The sequence below is a fragment of the Kogia breviceps genome, chromosome 14, assembly GCF_026419965.1.
Source record: "Kogia breviceps isolate mKogBre1 chromosome 14, mKogBre1 haplotype 1, whole genome shotgun sequence".
NCBI lineage: Eukaryota > Metazoa > Chordata > Mammalia > Artiodactyla > Physeteridae > Kogia > Kogia breviceps.
This window is the reverse complement of record NC_081323.1, coordinates 54,533,246-54,549,031: the sequence shown is the minus strand read 5'-3', so window position 1 is coordinate 54,549,031 and position 15,786 is coordinate 54,533,246. Positions and strand designations below refer to the sequence as shown.

General features: G+C 54.3%; 1 protein-coding gene and 1 non-coding gene across 7 annotated transcripts; one reads left to right on the top strand and one right to left on the bottom strand.

Annotated features, from left to right (window-relative positions):
- Window positions 1-283: 283 nt before the first annotated feature.
- Window positions 284-366, top strand: LOC131741957 (small nucleolar RNA SNORD60). Its single transcript, XR_009331304.1, has one exon. It is a non-coding gene; the product is annotated as a small nucleolar RNA SNORD60 (small nucleolar RNA).
- Window positions 367-8,655: 8,289 nt separating this feature from the next.
- Window positions 8,656-14,785, bottom strand: RAB26 (RAB26, member RAS oncogene family). Of its 6 annotated transcripts, none has more exons than XM_059036739.2 (9): window positions 14,426-14,785; window positions 13,248-13,358; window positions 10,827-10,868; window positions 10,668-10,734; window positions 10,431-10,483; window positions 10,019-10,084; window positions 9,862-9,918; window positions 9,695-9,771; window positions 8,656-9,593 (listed from the first exon to the last, which is right to left on the bottom strand). In XM_059036739.2, the coding sequence occupies exons 1-9, from the start codon at window positions 14,618-14,620 to the stop codon at window positions 9,491-9,493; spliced, it is 771 nt and encodes a 256-aa protein (XP_058892722.1). In that variant the 5' UTR covers window positions 14,621-14,785; the 3' UTR covers window positions 8,656-9,490. The 6 variants fall into 6 exon arrangements, with proteins under 6 accessions (XP_058892722.1, XP_066868709.1, XP_066868710.1 ...); XM_067012608.1 differs by having other exon boundaries at window positions 9,695-9,792; window positions 10,431-10,510; window positions 14,426-14,784; XM_067012609.1 differs by having other exon boundaries at window positions 10,431-10,510; window positions 14,426-14,784.
- Window positions 14,786-15,786: the final 1,001 nt, after the last annotated feature.

The following is a 15,786-nucleotide window of genomic DNA, read 5'->3' as shown; positions in this document are numbered from 1 at the left end:
TCTTTCCAGATCAAGTACGAGGTTGGTACGGTTGTTCTTCCTTGTTCCTTACGCCACGGTTGAGGGAGCAACCGGGCCCGGAGGGGGTTGGGGAAGTGGCCCAAACCTGCCAGCCAACCTAGCCCCCGGGTCCAGCCTCCGCCTGAGACACATCTTGGTCCTCGGCATTCTACACGTTTCTGCTTCCCCCTCCCCCCAGTTCTGCCGGGAAGTCGGAATCTCCAGATCTGCTTCTCTGTATAGGTAAGGCTGGGCTGGGCCTGGTTTCCCAAATTCAGTTCCGAGCCTGTGATGAATTGCTTTAATTTCTGACACCTCGTATGAAAACTGCACGCGCAGTCTGATTATTTTGCAAGACTGAGGCTTTAGGGTGCACCCCCTTGATGGAAGGGCCTGGGGGGTGAAAACAGGTCTTGCCGGAAATGGCAGGATTGGGCATCTGTCTGCATTTGGGCGGTTTCTGACTTTCAGGACTGTCGGTGATCCGGCTGGAGACCTTGAGGTAAATCAGCATCAGTCTAGGGGCTTTGGTGCCCTGACTCGGATCCCTGGATTCAAGGTAGATCGCGGGCCTTGCCCAGCTGCAGCTGGAGACTGCTGGCTTCTCCCTCCCTCTGCCTCTCTTCTTTTCTAAGGCTTCTCTCTTTGGCGGGAAGCTGGGATTTTGCGCCATTTGGGGAAAGGATTTCTTGAACCTCATTCCTAAACTGCTCCCGCAACATTGCTAAATCCAATGCTATGTCGGGTAGAATTCACAGGACTCCTTAGGTTTTATTTTTGTTACCAAGAAAGCAGGGTGGGTGAGTGACTTTGGACTCTTCTGTTGCCTAGTCTCCTATCGCATCATCTACCGACTCCTTTGCCCTCGTGCCACCTTCGATTGAGCCCAACTCCAGTAATCCCACTATGCAGCTCCTGTAATCAGAGACCTGGGGAATCAGAGAACCCTCCCGTTATTCTAGACAGTCTTCTCTTAACCACATCCCAACTCGTAAGGGGGAAACAGCCCTTTCTACTCTACAAGCACCTGTACTTCTCTGGATTCCCTTGGCCAATCACAAACTCTTCTTCCCTATGCCCTTCTGTACCCAGCGATACCCCAGGTTGAAAATGCTGGTCCTGCTGGAGTAAGCCATAGTGGAACTTCCTATCACCTAGGTTCAGGGAGAATATGCCCACTTAGGGAAGTGGCAGATGGCAAAGGCACAATCAAGAGTACATGCACCCTTCTTAACTGATTTAGTCCAATGCAAACAAAGACTGGGCCAATTTTCTGAAGACCCTAGTAGGTTCACGGGGGATTTCAAACCCTAACCCTGGCCCTGGATTTAACTTGGAAAGACGTCCAAATGGTCTTACCTACATGCTGTACCCATGAGGAGAAGCAGAGGATATGGGCAGCAGCACAGGTGTATGCTGACCAGTTTGCCAGGGACCAGTCCAACATTTATGTTGTTCGGGACGCAGTCCCAAATCATATAAGCCCATTTGGGATTATAATTGCCTGGGGGGGAAAGGCCAGACATCACAAGGTCCAATGCCTATTAGAAGGAATGAGAAGGTGCATTTGGAAGCCAGTCAACAATGAAAAGGTCAAGAAAGTGACCCAAGAGGAAGAAGAAAGCGCTGTTCTCTCTGAGGGACAGCTTGTGGAGGCTTTTTAGGAAATTTGCTAACAGATCTCTGCTCCCAAGGGTCAGTCTCTGCTGCCCTTGATATTAGGCAAAAGCTCCAACAAAAGTTAGTTAGGCCCACAAACTCCCAGAGGTGGCCTTTGGAATATGTAATAATGGAGATCAAACTGAGGAAGAGAATAGAACTCAACATGGAAAAAGGCAGGCCAAGGCTCAAGCTAAACTGATAGCTGTTGCTGTCAGCCATGCCTTGCAACCTCAGGGCAACCCAAAGGGGGCAAAAAGGTTCAACCATCAGTCCGGAGGCGAGACCAAGGGGGAATGCTTCAAATGCAAGTCACCTGGCCATTGGGCCCATGAGTACCAGAAGACACTCCCGGGCCTTGCCCAGTCTGCAAACAGACCAGTAATTGGAGATGGGTCTGCCCTTGGTCCCCAAGGGGAATGGGGGCTCTTGCTCCTGAGATGGCCATGCTGGATGACTGAAGCAGCCCAGGGATTCTGGCAGCTCCCCCCACCCCGCCCCCACAAGATGTCTATCTCCCTTGAGGAGCCCCTGGTGGCAGATAAGATCAATTTTTTTTTTTTTTTGCGATACACGGGCCTCTCACTGTTGTGACCTTCTCTTCTCCCATTGCGGAGCACAGGCTCCGGACTCGCAGGCTCAGTGACCATGGCTCACGGGCCCAGCCGCTTCGCGGCATGTGGGATCCTCCCGGACCAGGGCACGAACCCATGTCCCCTGCATCGGCAGGCGGACTCTCAACCACTGCGCCACCAGGGAAGCCCAAGATCAATTTTTAAAATTGTTAACAGGAACCACTTACTCTGCCCTGATTTCTCACGCTGGGCCTCTTTCCTCTAAAAGCTGCAGTGACTGGTGTCAATGGAAAGCCTTGTACCTTTCACTTCACTGGGGCTCTCACTTGCTATTTTGAACATGCCTTTTTAGTTTTGTCCTACCCCACTACTAGGGAGAGATCTTCTGGGCTCCCTCAAGGCGATATTACTGTTAGGAGGCCCCAAGCAGAGCAGCCCCTTATCTTAACCCTGGCTAAGGTAGATCAACACAAGAGCAAGGGCTTGTTCCCAGCCATATTCTACAAGCAGTGAACCCTGCAGCAAACTGGACAAAGGAGTCCCTAGGAGGGCCATAAATGCCCAACCTGCAGAAACTAGACTTAAGCCAGAAGCTGCTTACCCTAACCAGAGACAGTACCCCATTAGGTTCGAGGCAAAAAAGGGGTTACAACCCCTCATACATAAATTCTTAAAATATGGCCTCTTGGTTCCCTGTCAGTCTCAATGCAATATTCCTATTCTGTCAGTTAGCCTAATGGGGGGATGGATATAGGATGGTGCAAGACCTCAGCAGTAAAAGAGGCAGTAGTTCCTATACTCCCCCTTGTGGCCAATCCTTATAAGATACTACCCCAAGTCCTTGAAAACGCTAAATGGTTGACTGTTCTCAACCTCAAGGATGCCTTCTTTTACATCCCAGTTCATCCCTCATATTATCTGTTTGCCTTCGAGTGGACTAACCCCCACTCGGGCCAGATGCAACAATACACCTGGACAAAACAACCTACCACGGGTTTGGGGGCAGCTCACAATGTTTGCCCAGGCCCTAGGAAAGGAACCAAGGGAAATAGGTCTAAAAGGGGCTATGCTACAGTATGCAGATGATATATTAACATATAGCCCCACCGTGGAGGCTCAAGTGAGAACATCATTGAAGTTCTTAATTTTCTTGAGGTCCAGGGTTACAGGATCTCCCAGAAAAAGGCAGAAATCTCAATGGAACAAGTTAAATACGTGGGACACATTATAAACCCTGGAAGTAGACAGCTGTCGCAAGATAGAAAACGAGTATGTTAGGCCTAAGTGCCCCAAAGACGTTTCTTTTTACCTTTTTACAAAGGTAAAAAGGCAGGGTTTTGCTGACTCTGGATCTCCCAGGGTTTGGGCTAATGTCTGAGCTCCTATATGAAGCCATTAAAAGCCCAGATTCAGAACCATTACTTTGGGCTGAGGAACACAGGAAAAGGCTTTTAACAGTATCACACAGGTCCTCATTAAAGCTCCTGCTCTGAGTCTCCTCAATTTTAAAAAGCCATTCATTTTGTATGTGGCTGAAAAGCAGGGGACCTAAAAGAAGTTCTAATCCCCTAAAAGCTCTGTGGGTCGTCAAAGAAACTAGAAGTTCCTCAGCCAATAGGCTATTTTTTCACACAACTAGATGATGTGTCCTAAGGTTGGCCTGGCTGCTTTCGGCCAGCAGCTGCCACTATCAGTGGAAGAAGCTAACAAGCTTACCTTGGACAGCCACCTGGACCTTTGGAAGTCCACACCCCCGCCCCCCAACATCAAGTACAAAGGATTCTAGAGATCAAAGGCCACTGAACTAAGTACCAGTGTTTACTTCTTGACTCCCCAGAGGTAATCCTCAAAACTCCCAACACAGGCTTCCTTGGTGGCGCAGTGGTTGAGAGTCCGCCTGCCAATGCAAGGGACACGGGTTCGTGCCCCGGTCCGGGAAGATCCCACATGCCGCGGAATGGCCAGACCCGTGAGCCATGGCTGCTGAGCCTGCATGTCCAGAACCTGTGCTCTGCAACGGGAGAGGCCCACGTACTGCAAAAAAAACCTCCCAACACAGAAAAATGGAACCCTCTTACACTGTTGGTGGGGATGTAAGTTGGTGCAGCCACTATGGAAAACGGTATGGAGGTTCCTAAAACTACAGTTGCCATAGTATCCTGCAATTCCACTCCTGGGCATAATACCCAGACAAAACTAATTTGAGAAGATACATGCATCCCAGTGTTCACTGCAGCACTATTTGCAATAACCAAGATTCAGAAACAACCTAAATGTCCAGTAGAGTAGTGGATAAAGATGTAGATATATGCAATGGAATACTACGCAGCCATTAAAAAGAATGAAATAATGCCATTTGCAGCAACATGGATGGACCTAGAAATACTAAGTGAAGTGAGTCAGACATACCATATGATATCATTTATTTGTGGAATCCAAACTACAACACAAAGGAACATGTGAAACAAAAACAGACTCAGAAAAGACTTGTGGTTGCCTGGGGGAGGGAAGAACTAGGAGTTTGGGGGGAAGGAAAAATTATAAACCTATATACAGGCTCTAAATATGCCTACCTCGTTCTACATGCCAATGAGCTATATGGAAAGAGGACTTGAATGCAAAAAATTCCTCTGTAAAGTATGGGGCTGAGATCTCACAGAGGCAGCTCAAAAACCAGACAAATCAAGTAACAGTCATTCATTGCCATGGACACCAAAAGGGAATCTCCCAAATTATCAAAGGGAACAACAGGGCAGATGGAGAAGCAGAGAAAGCAGTCCTGATACAACAAATGACATTAATCTCATCCCTTACCCCTTCTAACATGCCCAGGTACTCCTGAGGAAACCTGGGAACAAGAAATAGGGTGAACTAAGGGAACAGAAGGCTGGTGGCGCATCAAAAATTGCTTTTTCTGACCAATGGAAAATTCAAGGGCTACATGATTTTTCTCCATCTGGGGAAGGATACTGTGTCTACAGTGGTTTTCTGCCTTTTAACGAGAAAATGACTCCCAGATATAATAAAAGGGTTACTCGAGCCTGTGCCCTCTACCACCCATAAATAAGGGGGCCATTTCAAGGCCCCCCCCCCCCTTTATGAGCCCAGTCCAGCAATGTGGGCCTTAGCCAGGAGAGGACTGGCAAATGGATTTCACTCAGATGGCCTCTTTCCAGAGCTTCAGATATTAATCTTTGTGGGTAGTTTTACTGGATGGGTGGAGGCCTTTCCCCCTAGGACAGAAAAGGCAACTGAAATGGCTAGAGCACTTCTGAAGGAAATTATCCTTAGGTTTGGGTTGCCCTGACACCTCCAGATTGACAGTGGACCTTCAATTCATAGCAGAGGTTACCCAAAAGACCCTAGGAAATAGATACTACCTTTATTTGTCCTGTAGACCTCAGTCCTCAGGAAAGGTGGAACAGACCAATCATACCCTAAAGAAAACCTTGGGTAAGCTCTTGTCAGGAAATATCAAAACCTGATAATAGCAGGTGGTGCCACCTGCTGCCAGCAACTCTTAAGCGTTGGGGCAGCCCCTAAAACAACTAGGTTGAGCCCCTTTGAAATGACATGGTAGGCTATTCCTCACCCTGGACATGGTAACCGCCTTAGAAACCCAGGCACACCTTAAATACATTATTAACCTGGGCCAGGTCTGAAGGGCTATTCAAGAATATGGAAACAGTTCAGCTCTCCCCAGATAACAGCCCCAGTTACTCCATTGTAAACCCTGGGTACTGGGTGCTCTTAAAGACCTGGAAAAATGAGTCCCCTGGTGACCAGCTACTCCCAAAGCAAAAGAGTCTTTATCAAGTTTTGCTAAGCACCCCTACAGCGGTTAAGCTTCATGGAGTCACTAGTTGGGTCCATCTACCCAGAATTAAACCTACTTCCACTGATTTGTTACAGGAACCTGAAGACCCACATCACAGCTATTCCTGTGAACCTGCCCAAGACCTCAAATACTTATTCAGGAGGGTGATCCCCAAGCCAAGTGACAACCGCATTGATAAGTAAACTCTCACTTTGACATTAATTTCTTTGGGGCTCTCCGGGTAACAAAAGCAAGATAAGTGACAGTAGGCTGGGAGTCTGTATTTGCTACTGGGCTCTTGTTTACTGCAGGATTTCTTTTAATGCTACTTGCATTCCGGTTGCTTCCTAAATTAGAACTCTGATTGATGTCATTATTAAGTTATTAGTCACCCTAACTTTTCTCCCCCTCCTTTGGGGATTCATGTCAGGGGAGTGAGGATCCAACGCAGTAGTAAATCTCTCAAGAATTATTGCTCAGGGAGAGAATCTGTCTCAGTGCTGGGTCTACCATCCCAATCCTCAAAGGAATGCCTATAAGCTTAAAGAACTAAGCTACACACCCAGTAATGACCTTGAACTTACTCTGGCTGAAGGTCCTGCAACCCCTGCTCCCCTCAGAGTCCACATCCAGCTCTTGGCATAGCTTCCATGCCTGGAAGCTTCCCTCTTGTTAGTGCATCCAGCACACAAAGCTCCCCCCATCAAAACATATTTGTCTTCTACTCTGTCATAAAGGTAACTCATCTTGCTGTCCATGCCAGAAGCCTGGAACTAAATTCTGCAATACACCAGCAGTTAACATCACCACCATTACCCCTAATTTTAATTGCAAAGACCAAACAGGCAACGCCACCCATTGGTTCCTCCAAGATCAGCTGGTCAGTGGGATGTGTGTCTCCTGGACAGGCCTGGCGCTAAGTGTCTAGCACACATCTTCCCCACACGTGGTACATGTTTTTTGCCTCTCCCAAAGCCTTCGAAAAGACTCATACACGTTTATTCAGTGGTGGGATTCTCTCCTCCAACTGTACTGGAACCCCCCCCCCCTTGGGCGGACTCTACTAAAGTGGTTTAATTCCACAACAGTACTGTCAGGCATGTGCCCCTCCCAGACATCTACTCCTTTGTGGTCCAGGTGCAAACTGACTGTCCTCTTCAAAAAACCCCAATTCCTCTTTCCCTTTCTTGGGATTAGCTGTGGCCTTTCCTTGTATAGACAGTGCTCTGTTTACAGGGCATGTAACGCTAGGCCAACTGAGTAACCAAACAAACCCAGGTATTGCCATCTATAACATCACCCACCCCTGGGGCAAAAGGGCAGTTGGTCTCCTTTCGGCAGGAAATGGAGCTGCCATTGCTTTGGTGGCCCCTTGGGGAGGCTTTGTTTATCATGAAGTGGTGCTCCACAATTTTTCAGATGCCCTGTCCTGAGTGAATCCACAGGGAATGCACTCACCAGACTCTCATTGTCTCTAAGTTCCTTGGCTACTAAAGTGATGGCTAATAGACTGGCCTTGGACTTCCTCCTAGCCGAACAAGGAGGAGTATGTGCAGTTTATCAATGAGACATGTTGCACCTACATCAATAACACTGGGTTAGTAGAAGAGGACATCAAGAAAATGTGACCACGCCAAATGGCTTCATTCCTTCAGACAGGGTAACCCAAGTGCTGACTAGACTGCAGTTAAGGAGATGTTACCAAGTGTGATCTGGTTCTTACCCCCTGCTTGGGCCTCTAGTTGCCATAATCCTTTTACTGAACTTTGGCCCCTGCCTCTTTAATCTGCTTGTTAAGTTTGCTTCCAGGTTGCAACAATTCCACATCAAGATGATGGTGATACAGGGATTCCAGCCATTCCCTGACATAGATCCTACTGGAATAACAGCAGAAGTCACCCTGGGGCCCCTGGACAAGACAGGGTGAGAGTTCCGTGGCCCCAATTAGGTAGGGTCCACAAGCCCAGTGCCAGCCTGAAGAAGCTACAGAAGACAGACCTCCACCCCTCATCCTGCCAATAAAGAGTTCTTGGGGTCCACGTCACTTGGGAAATTTGAGGTAAGAGATAGGTGGCTGAGCAGCTGCAACCATTCTCCTGCTGACACTTCAAGATAAGGTACTAGCAGGAGCTTTGGGCCCTGACTGGGTGGAAGACAAAGCGACTACAGTTTCCTCATTCTTGTGGTCAAGGGGATTTTCCAGCCCAACACATCTGTTTCACAGTCTTGGTCTCTTCTGGATTCTTGGTCTCATTGGATTCTTTCCTCAAAGAAGACATCTGTAAGTCTCTGAAGTGCTTAGCAATAAAGCAAAGGTGGTAAGTTGATTGGAGCACACGTGTCTTTATTTTCATGCCTGTTTGTACCCCAGAGGATTCCATGGGACGACTGGGTCATCCCTGGGCAGTCTCAGGGGCAGAGCATGAAAATGGAAGTTCACGCCAGTGACTTTCCACCTATTTGGACCACCTTCTCTGTTTTTACCTGTAAGGATAGGTTTTCTTGTGTACCTTTGCCTTGGGGTGGGTGGTGAACTCTTAATTCCTCTGATTCCTCACTAACAGTCCCTGAGCATTGCTTTCTTTCAATGGACAAGGCAGGCACTCCAGAAAACACAACTTTATTCACTAGGACTGGAAACAAAAGCTCTCAATCAAAACACTGACTTCAAGATTTTAGTACAAGGTGGAGTACCCTGCCCACCCCCCTGGCTTGACCTTGCCAAGCCCAGGCCCTGTATCAGCCTGCTGAGATGGTAGCCTGGTCAACAGGCGAGGGCTGGCAGTCCTGGTTTGCCTGACATTTTTGTGGCTTCCCACATTGTATTCACTGCATTACAAAGCCACAGCCTTGGCATCCTCCAAGGTAACATGAAAGACCTTGTTGATGTTTGAACCAGGGCCTCCTGGTGGGGGGGCTAGGCAGCTCTGGTCCTTGGGGCACAGATGCATGATGTGATTCGCGGTGAAGCCCTCTGCCCCAGGTGTGGGCAGGGGGCAACGTGTGCAGCTGCAGACATGGCTTTCTAGGTGTTTAGGCACTGTACACGTGGTGCGGGCACTGCAGCCCAGCCTGGAAGCTGGGCGTGCCCAGGAGGGGGTGGCAGAGCACCGTGGTCCAGAGGACCAGGCGCCTGGCAGTCTATACATCGTTGGGTAGCCCTCCTGTGTAGAAGTTGGTTGCTCTTCTGTGAAGACCTTGGGGGCACGGCCCTCAGGCAGCAGCAGGTGAAGGAGGGCTGCAGACCCTCTGGCTTCCTGAAGCCTGTTTGTTGGGACTGAGGCTCTGGATGGCTGCCCAGATGAGGGAAGGGCAAGGTTCAGCCTGGGATTCCTAGAAACAGACACCCTGGGACTGGCTGCTGGGTGGTGAAGTCAGGGATGTGTAGACTCTATCCAGTCTTCCAGGAGAACACCCTGGTGGCCGTCCCCAGCCAGGTTCAGGGTTTGCAGCAGGAGTGCCCCCGGCCCTCCCTCTTGACGTAGTCGTCCAGCTGAAAGCGAGGCTCACTGGGAGTTTTCATGCAGCGCTGCTTCAACTCCCTGTGGGGCAGAAATGACCATGGAATAGGGTGATCTGTACCCCCAACAAGGGGATTCAGACGCTGGGTCTGGAGGTCTTCCTGATAACTGCCAGGACTTACTTTGCTATGGCCATGAAAGCCAAGTCCACATTGAGGCCCGTCTTGGCGCTGGTCTCCATGAACGGCAGCCCATACTCCTGCAAACAGCCGTTGGCCACCTAGTGAGGACAGCTCAGGCCCTGCAGCCCCAGGAGCACTCTCTGGCTGCCCACCCAACCGCAGCTCACCTTGGCCAGCTTCTCCCCATCGTCCCTTTTCACCACACGCTCCTGGGCAGAGTCCACCTGGCACAGGAGTCTTGGTGAGAGTTGGCCCCAGCTCACTCCCCTGCCACCCTCCACCCTCTGTAGAGCCAGGGTAGATGAGACAGGCTGGGGTGCCCACCTTGTTCCCCAGCAGCATGAGTACCACGTTATGCTGGGCATACTCCTGGATCTCTGTCAGCCAGGCCTGTGGGGGGAGAGCTGAGGACAAGCTGGAGGCTGGGGCTCCTGGCATCCCTTGCCCCCCTCCAGAGCACACCCCACAGTGCCTGTCAGTGTCTGGCTAACAGGAGGGCCCCTGAACTAGTGCTCCCCACGTGCCGTGCAGGGGTGATCCATCAGGTACCTTATCTAAGGAGTTGGGCTGGTGGACTAGGTCTCCCCGGCCCCCTTCAGCTCACTCTCAACCTGAGTCACTGTACTTGGGTCCTCAGAATTCTCTGGGACCCTGATGCCATCTGTGCCTGAGGGAGGCTGGGGATGGAGTCAGGCCCCATCTCCCTGTCTCCGCCACCAGGAAGGAAGCCACTGACCTGGATGCTGTCGAAGGAGGCCTTGTTGGTGATGTCATAGAGCAGCAGCAGTGCTGGGGGCAGAGGGCCAGTGAGGACACCTGCAGAGCCCACAGTGGCTCCCCATCACCCTCACCCTCATGCATCGCACCCTTCACACTTCTGCCCACTCACACCCAGGGTGCCCTTCTCCAAGCAGAAGCCTAGGGAGTATGGCCCCAACTCCCTGGAGCTAGGTTACAGTGCCCATGAGCTCACCATGAGCGTCTCGGTAGTAGGCATGGGTGACGCTGCGGAACCTTTCCTGGCCAGCCGTGTCCCAGATCTGCAGCAAGGGCATAGTGCAGCTGTCAGGGCTGCCCATTCCCTTCCAGGTGCCCCCTGCCCTCAATTACCCCTCCCCCAGTCACCTCTCACCTGCAGCTTCACCTTCATGCCATCCACATCCAGAACTTTGTTCTGAAACACAACCAACCAGCTCCAAGGAGGGCCCAGGGCTGAGTGCACCGTCCTAGGCAGCAGCTAGACCGGTGCCACCCTCCGGTGGAGGGGGGGGGTGGATAGGGTGGGGGAGGCAGGCAGTGCCAGGCCAGGACTCAGCCTGGGACTGAGGGGCCCCGGTGTGACCCTGAATTCATTATCTCGGGCCTCAGCTGGCTCTGCCTCCAGGGCCCACCTGGTTCTGCCCTCTACCTACAGATAAAGCTTCCCCTTGAATCCAAGTCCTGGTGTCCACCCAGCTCTCCCCCATACCTCCAACACCTCCTGCTGCTGAGCCCCTCCTGGTGACCCGTGCACAGAGGGTGCCCAGGCCACCCCCGCTCAGCTGGCTGTCCTGATGGACTGGAAGGTTGCCGCCCTCCATGGCCAGCTGTGTCCATTCTGGGCCAGGTGGTTCTTCCTCTGCCCGTCCTGGAGGCCTGACACACAGCCCCACCAGCTCCTCTGCCCTGCAGGGCCCCCGGTCGCCACCCACCCCAGTCACTCACTGAGTCCTGTTGCTCTGCACCCAGCCCTTCCCCTCTCTCTCCTTTACCCCAGCTGCCCTCCTCCCCCTGGTGCCCAGCCCCGGTGGCTTCCCCGCTTGCCGGTTCAGCTTCAGACTGCACGCCTCCCTCCTGCACTCTGCTCCTAGGTCTCAAGGCCCCACTCCAGCCCCCTCTCCCAGGCCACCAGCACTTCTCAAAGCTCTGCACACACTGCTCCTTTTGCTTAGAGCCACTTGCACGACTTATTTGAAGTCACCCACCATGTGACCCCAGGCCCATTACTAACACTGTGCCTCAGTTTCCCCATCCACAAATGGGGGTAGCCAGGGTGCTCATCACATGGCTGCCCTGATTACTTTATGAGCTACTATATGCAAAGCACTGAGAAACGAGTCTGGCTTGGTACGAGCTAAAGTGTAATTTGAAAGCCTCTCTTCCCGCTCCAACGGCAGCTGCCTGAGGATAGGGCCCCATGCAGTAAGCACTGAGCCCAGAACTTGGCTTGGTAGTACACAGTGGGTGCTCATTATGTGCTTGGCTGATGATGCTCCCTAGCCAGGCCCTCCCAGTTCAGGACTAGAGCAGGGAGTGGCTCAACCCCGGTTCCTATCTGCTGGTGTGGGGACAGGAGCTGCTAACCACCAGCTGAGGCCCCAGGCAGCAGAAACAGCACCACCTCCCTCTTCATCCAGCACCTGCTGTCAGGGTGCTTCTGGGTCTCCCGGGAACTGGGTGCAGCCATCTGCCCTGCTGCAGGGAGGCTGGGGAGGACACCCCGCCTTCCCTGGCACCCTGAACAGGGGTGCAAACCACACAGCCTCACCACCTGCCCCAGAGCCAAGAGAGAGGTGAGAAGTGGGGAGGTGAGGACAGAACAGGCAGAGGACTGGGCCTAAACCTCCCCCTTCTGTCACCTCAACCCTTCATCCCAGAGGACTTGAGAGGCTCTGCCCCCACAGACAGGGTAGAGAATGGCTCCCTGGACTGGAGGGAGCCCCGCCTTCCCAGTCCCCAGAAGGGCGTCCCTGCCAGCCTTCTGCTGACTGGGTCTAATGAGAAAAATGCAAATTTGGGATTTGCTGAGATCTCCTCACCTCAGCACGTGGAATTTAGACTGATGCCTGAGCCCTGCAGGCCTAAGGCTGTGGCCCCCATCATTCCCCTGTGACCCCACAGTCTGCTTGGGGTGCTGGAGGGCTTTTGGGGAGCCAAGAGTCCTGGGACATCCCCCAGAAGGACCCCAGGACATAGCCCTCTAGTGGGGGGTGAGGTGGTGAGGGGGCTCCACCAGGGAAAGCAGCCAGGTGGGAGCATTTCCCATAAGCCTCCTCACCCAAGGGCAGGGACTTCTCCCTGGCTCTGAGACTGAGTGTGTGCTTCAATGCCACAGCCGTCTGTCTGGTATGGCCTGGGCAGGCCACCTGGCACCTCAGGGCCCCTCTGTACAATGGGGCAGCAATGCTGGCCTCCTGAGTGGACATGGGTCTTGAGTTCCCATGGGGACACCAGCATCCACCGCCCCCAATTCACAAGATACAGCCCCCAGGGTCGTGCCCCAGGCACAGGGGTACCATCTCTGCTTCAATTGTATACAGCCACCACCTCTCTCCAGGACCTTGAGATGTCGGGAGGCAGGCAGCTTGGTGGTTAAGGCATCCCACCTCAACCACCTTGACCATGGGAGCCAGGTGGTCCAGCCAGGAGCTCCACCTCATGAGCCTGTCGGTGCCACAGGGATAATGGAGAACCAGCTGCCCAGGGGTGTTTTGAGCAGCTCTTAGCTGGTGTTGGGGGCCCAGGGCACGGGCTGGGCCCAGTCAGTGCTTGGGACATCAGCCTCCACTCTTACCCTGAAGTCGATGCCCACAGTGGAGATGAAGGTCCCTGCCAGGAAAGCCCCATCCTTAAAGCGCACGAGTAAGCAGGTCTTCCCCACGCCTGAGTCTCCCACCAGCATGACCTGGGGCACAAAGAGCAGAGGGGACCTGGGTGCTGGCCCACCCGGAGGGGTGTCTGGTCTTCCCTGAGCTGGCCTGGTCAGATGGGCTGTGGGTGAGTGTCAGAAGTGGAGGGAGGTATCCTAAGTCTGCAGGTTCAGTAGGGCCTGGGGGAGACACAGGGCCTGGACTTCCAGCTTCCACCTCTAGAAGGTTCTGTCCCCTCTCCTGAACATTGGCCTGTCTCCATCAGTGGGGAGTGGGAGTAGCTGCCTCCATCCAGGGTGCTACCTGGACACCATGCTTGGTCTGGAAGGGGAGCATTTGGGGCTTAGTGGGGAGCAGAACATGAGGGTTGGCCGCTGGGAGGCCTGGGTGGGGGGCCTCTGTGCCAGGGGGCTTCTTACAATCCCAGCAAGGCTCTAGAGGAATTTGCCAAGTGAGGGTCAGATCTTGACATGAAGAGAGGCTCAGACCACATCTGTGGACAGGGAGGGGCAGTCAGGGCTCCCTCTCCTTCTCCCCTCCCCCAGCCTGTTGCCAAAGGCTCCAAAACCCAAAGATGGGCCTGCCACCCCCGTCCCCACAATTCACAAGCTTCTGCCTTGGCCTGAAGGAGGCTCCAGCATTCCCCACCAAACTGGCAAACCTCTTCTTAGTCTTGCCTCCTAAAGAGAAGAGACCAAAAGACCCTGGGGGTGAGAGAAGGCAGCATATGGGAAATGATGAGCGTGGGTGGGGGCAGGAGCATAAGGGAACAGGGAGAGGACACCTGCCAGGCTCTGACTTCCGCAGGACCCCTTGTCCGGCCATGTCAGCTAGGTGGGGTGTGGGGAGGGGAAGGGGGCAGGCCCTGCCATATGTTGGGTATCCCAAACCCAGGTTTGACAGCTGTGTGTGTGTGTGTGTGTGTGTGTGTGTGTGATGCACCGCACCAGCCATGCCAACTGCAGCTGCGGGGTGCCGCTCGAGCCAGCTCCTCGCCGAAGGTCTGCAGGGCCCTGCACCCTTTCCCCGGACCCCCTACCCACTCGGCTCCGGCCGGACGCCACCTGCTGCGCTCGCATGGGGCTGGGGGTGCCCGGCTCACCTTGAAGGCGACGTCGTAGAAGTCGCCGCCGCCGCCAAGCGAAGACCGGCCAGGCTGCGGGGGCCCGTTGGGAGGTGCCTCGGGGCCAGGGCGCGCAGTCCCGGGGCGCACGGGCCGGGACCCGTGGGTGGCGGGCAGTGCGGAGGTAGCGGCCGCGCTACCCCCCTTGCTCTTGGGGGTCTTTTTCCTGGACATGGCAGGCGGCTGGCAGGCGCTCAGTACGCTCCCGCTGCAGCCGCTGCGCCCCGGGACACCCTGCTTCCCGCGCCCTCGGAGCCAGACCCAGACCCTAAGCCGAAACCGTCCCGCGGCGGCTGCAGCTACCTCCCAGGCGCCCTGCTCCGCGCCGCCCCGCCCCCGCCGCCCCACAGCCCCGCAGCCACTCAGGCCCGGCCTCCCGCCGCCGCTACCAATGGCCGCTCTCAGGCGGGGCCATGCAAATGAGCTGGCCTCCCCGGGGGCGGGGTCAGGAGGTCCGGGCCCTGCCCTGGGTGCTCGGGGTCCGAGAGCCTCTGTCCATTGGGGGCAGCTACCTCCCTGCCCTAGAGCCAGCGACGCCCTTCCATATCTGCATCGGGCCTGGGTGCGGGTAGGGGGCGGTGGGTGAGGGAGGCAGTACCCGGCGTCCTGTCTTTCCTCTGCTGGCTGTGCACCACCCCGCCCGGCTCTGCCCCTTGCCCAGTGACCCCCACTGGACTGCCTCCGGGCTTGGGACAAGGAGAGTGCTGTGAGATGGGGGCACTGAGGCAGTGGACCTGCGTGGGATGGGCACCCTGGGATTCTGTCCCTTCTCCGCCGGAGATGCCACCTGGCCTGCTGCAGCACCGACCCCCTCCCTTCCAGGGCAGGAGGGTCCAGGAAGCTCCAGCACTCGGGCTTGGCAAACAAACCCGGGTGCGCCCCGCCGCTTGGGGCTCAGCTGACAGCTGGTTATCAGAGACAGGACATAGCGGCCAGGCTGAGCGGCAGGGCTGAGCCGGCAGGGCTCTCTATCCCGCAGCTTCTGCCTGCTGGGCTGAAGCTTCAGGATCCTTGGGGAAAGGGAAATCACTGTCAGTCAGTAGCAGGCCTTCTGAGAGTCCCCTCCCCTGGGGTTCTGCCCTCAGGGATCTGGGAGGTGAAGGAGGTGGGAGGCCCCTCTGCCAGGCTGTGGCTGTCTCCTTGGCTATCCAGTGCTTTCATGTGCTGATAATCCAAACCCTATGCTGGTCCCTGGCAGACTCCTCTCCAGGACCTGGCACCGGCTCCCCTCCTGGACTTCCTGGGGCTCTGTCCCAGACTCCCACCCACCCAAAATGCTCTGGGTTTTGAGAGTGAGGCTGAGGTGGTCATGGAATCCTGGGAGTGGTGAGCAGAGATGC

Excerpts from the sequence above, each read along its gene's own strand:
- RAB26 (XM_067012608.1), bottom strand. The coding sequence starts at position 14,620 with ATGTCCAGGAAAAAGACCCCCAAGAGCAAGGGGGGTAGCGCGGCCGCT. Across the intron at positions 10,511-10,667 it reads CTACTACCGAGACGCTCATG|GTGTCCTCACTGGCCCTCTG; the intron begins GTGAGCTCATGG and ends TGGGCTCTGCAG. Across the intron at positions 9,919-10,018 it reads TCATGCTGCTGGGGAACAAG|GTGGACTCTGCCCAGGAGCG; the intron begins GTGGGCACCCCA and ends CTCCTGTGCCAG.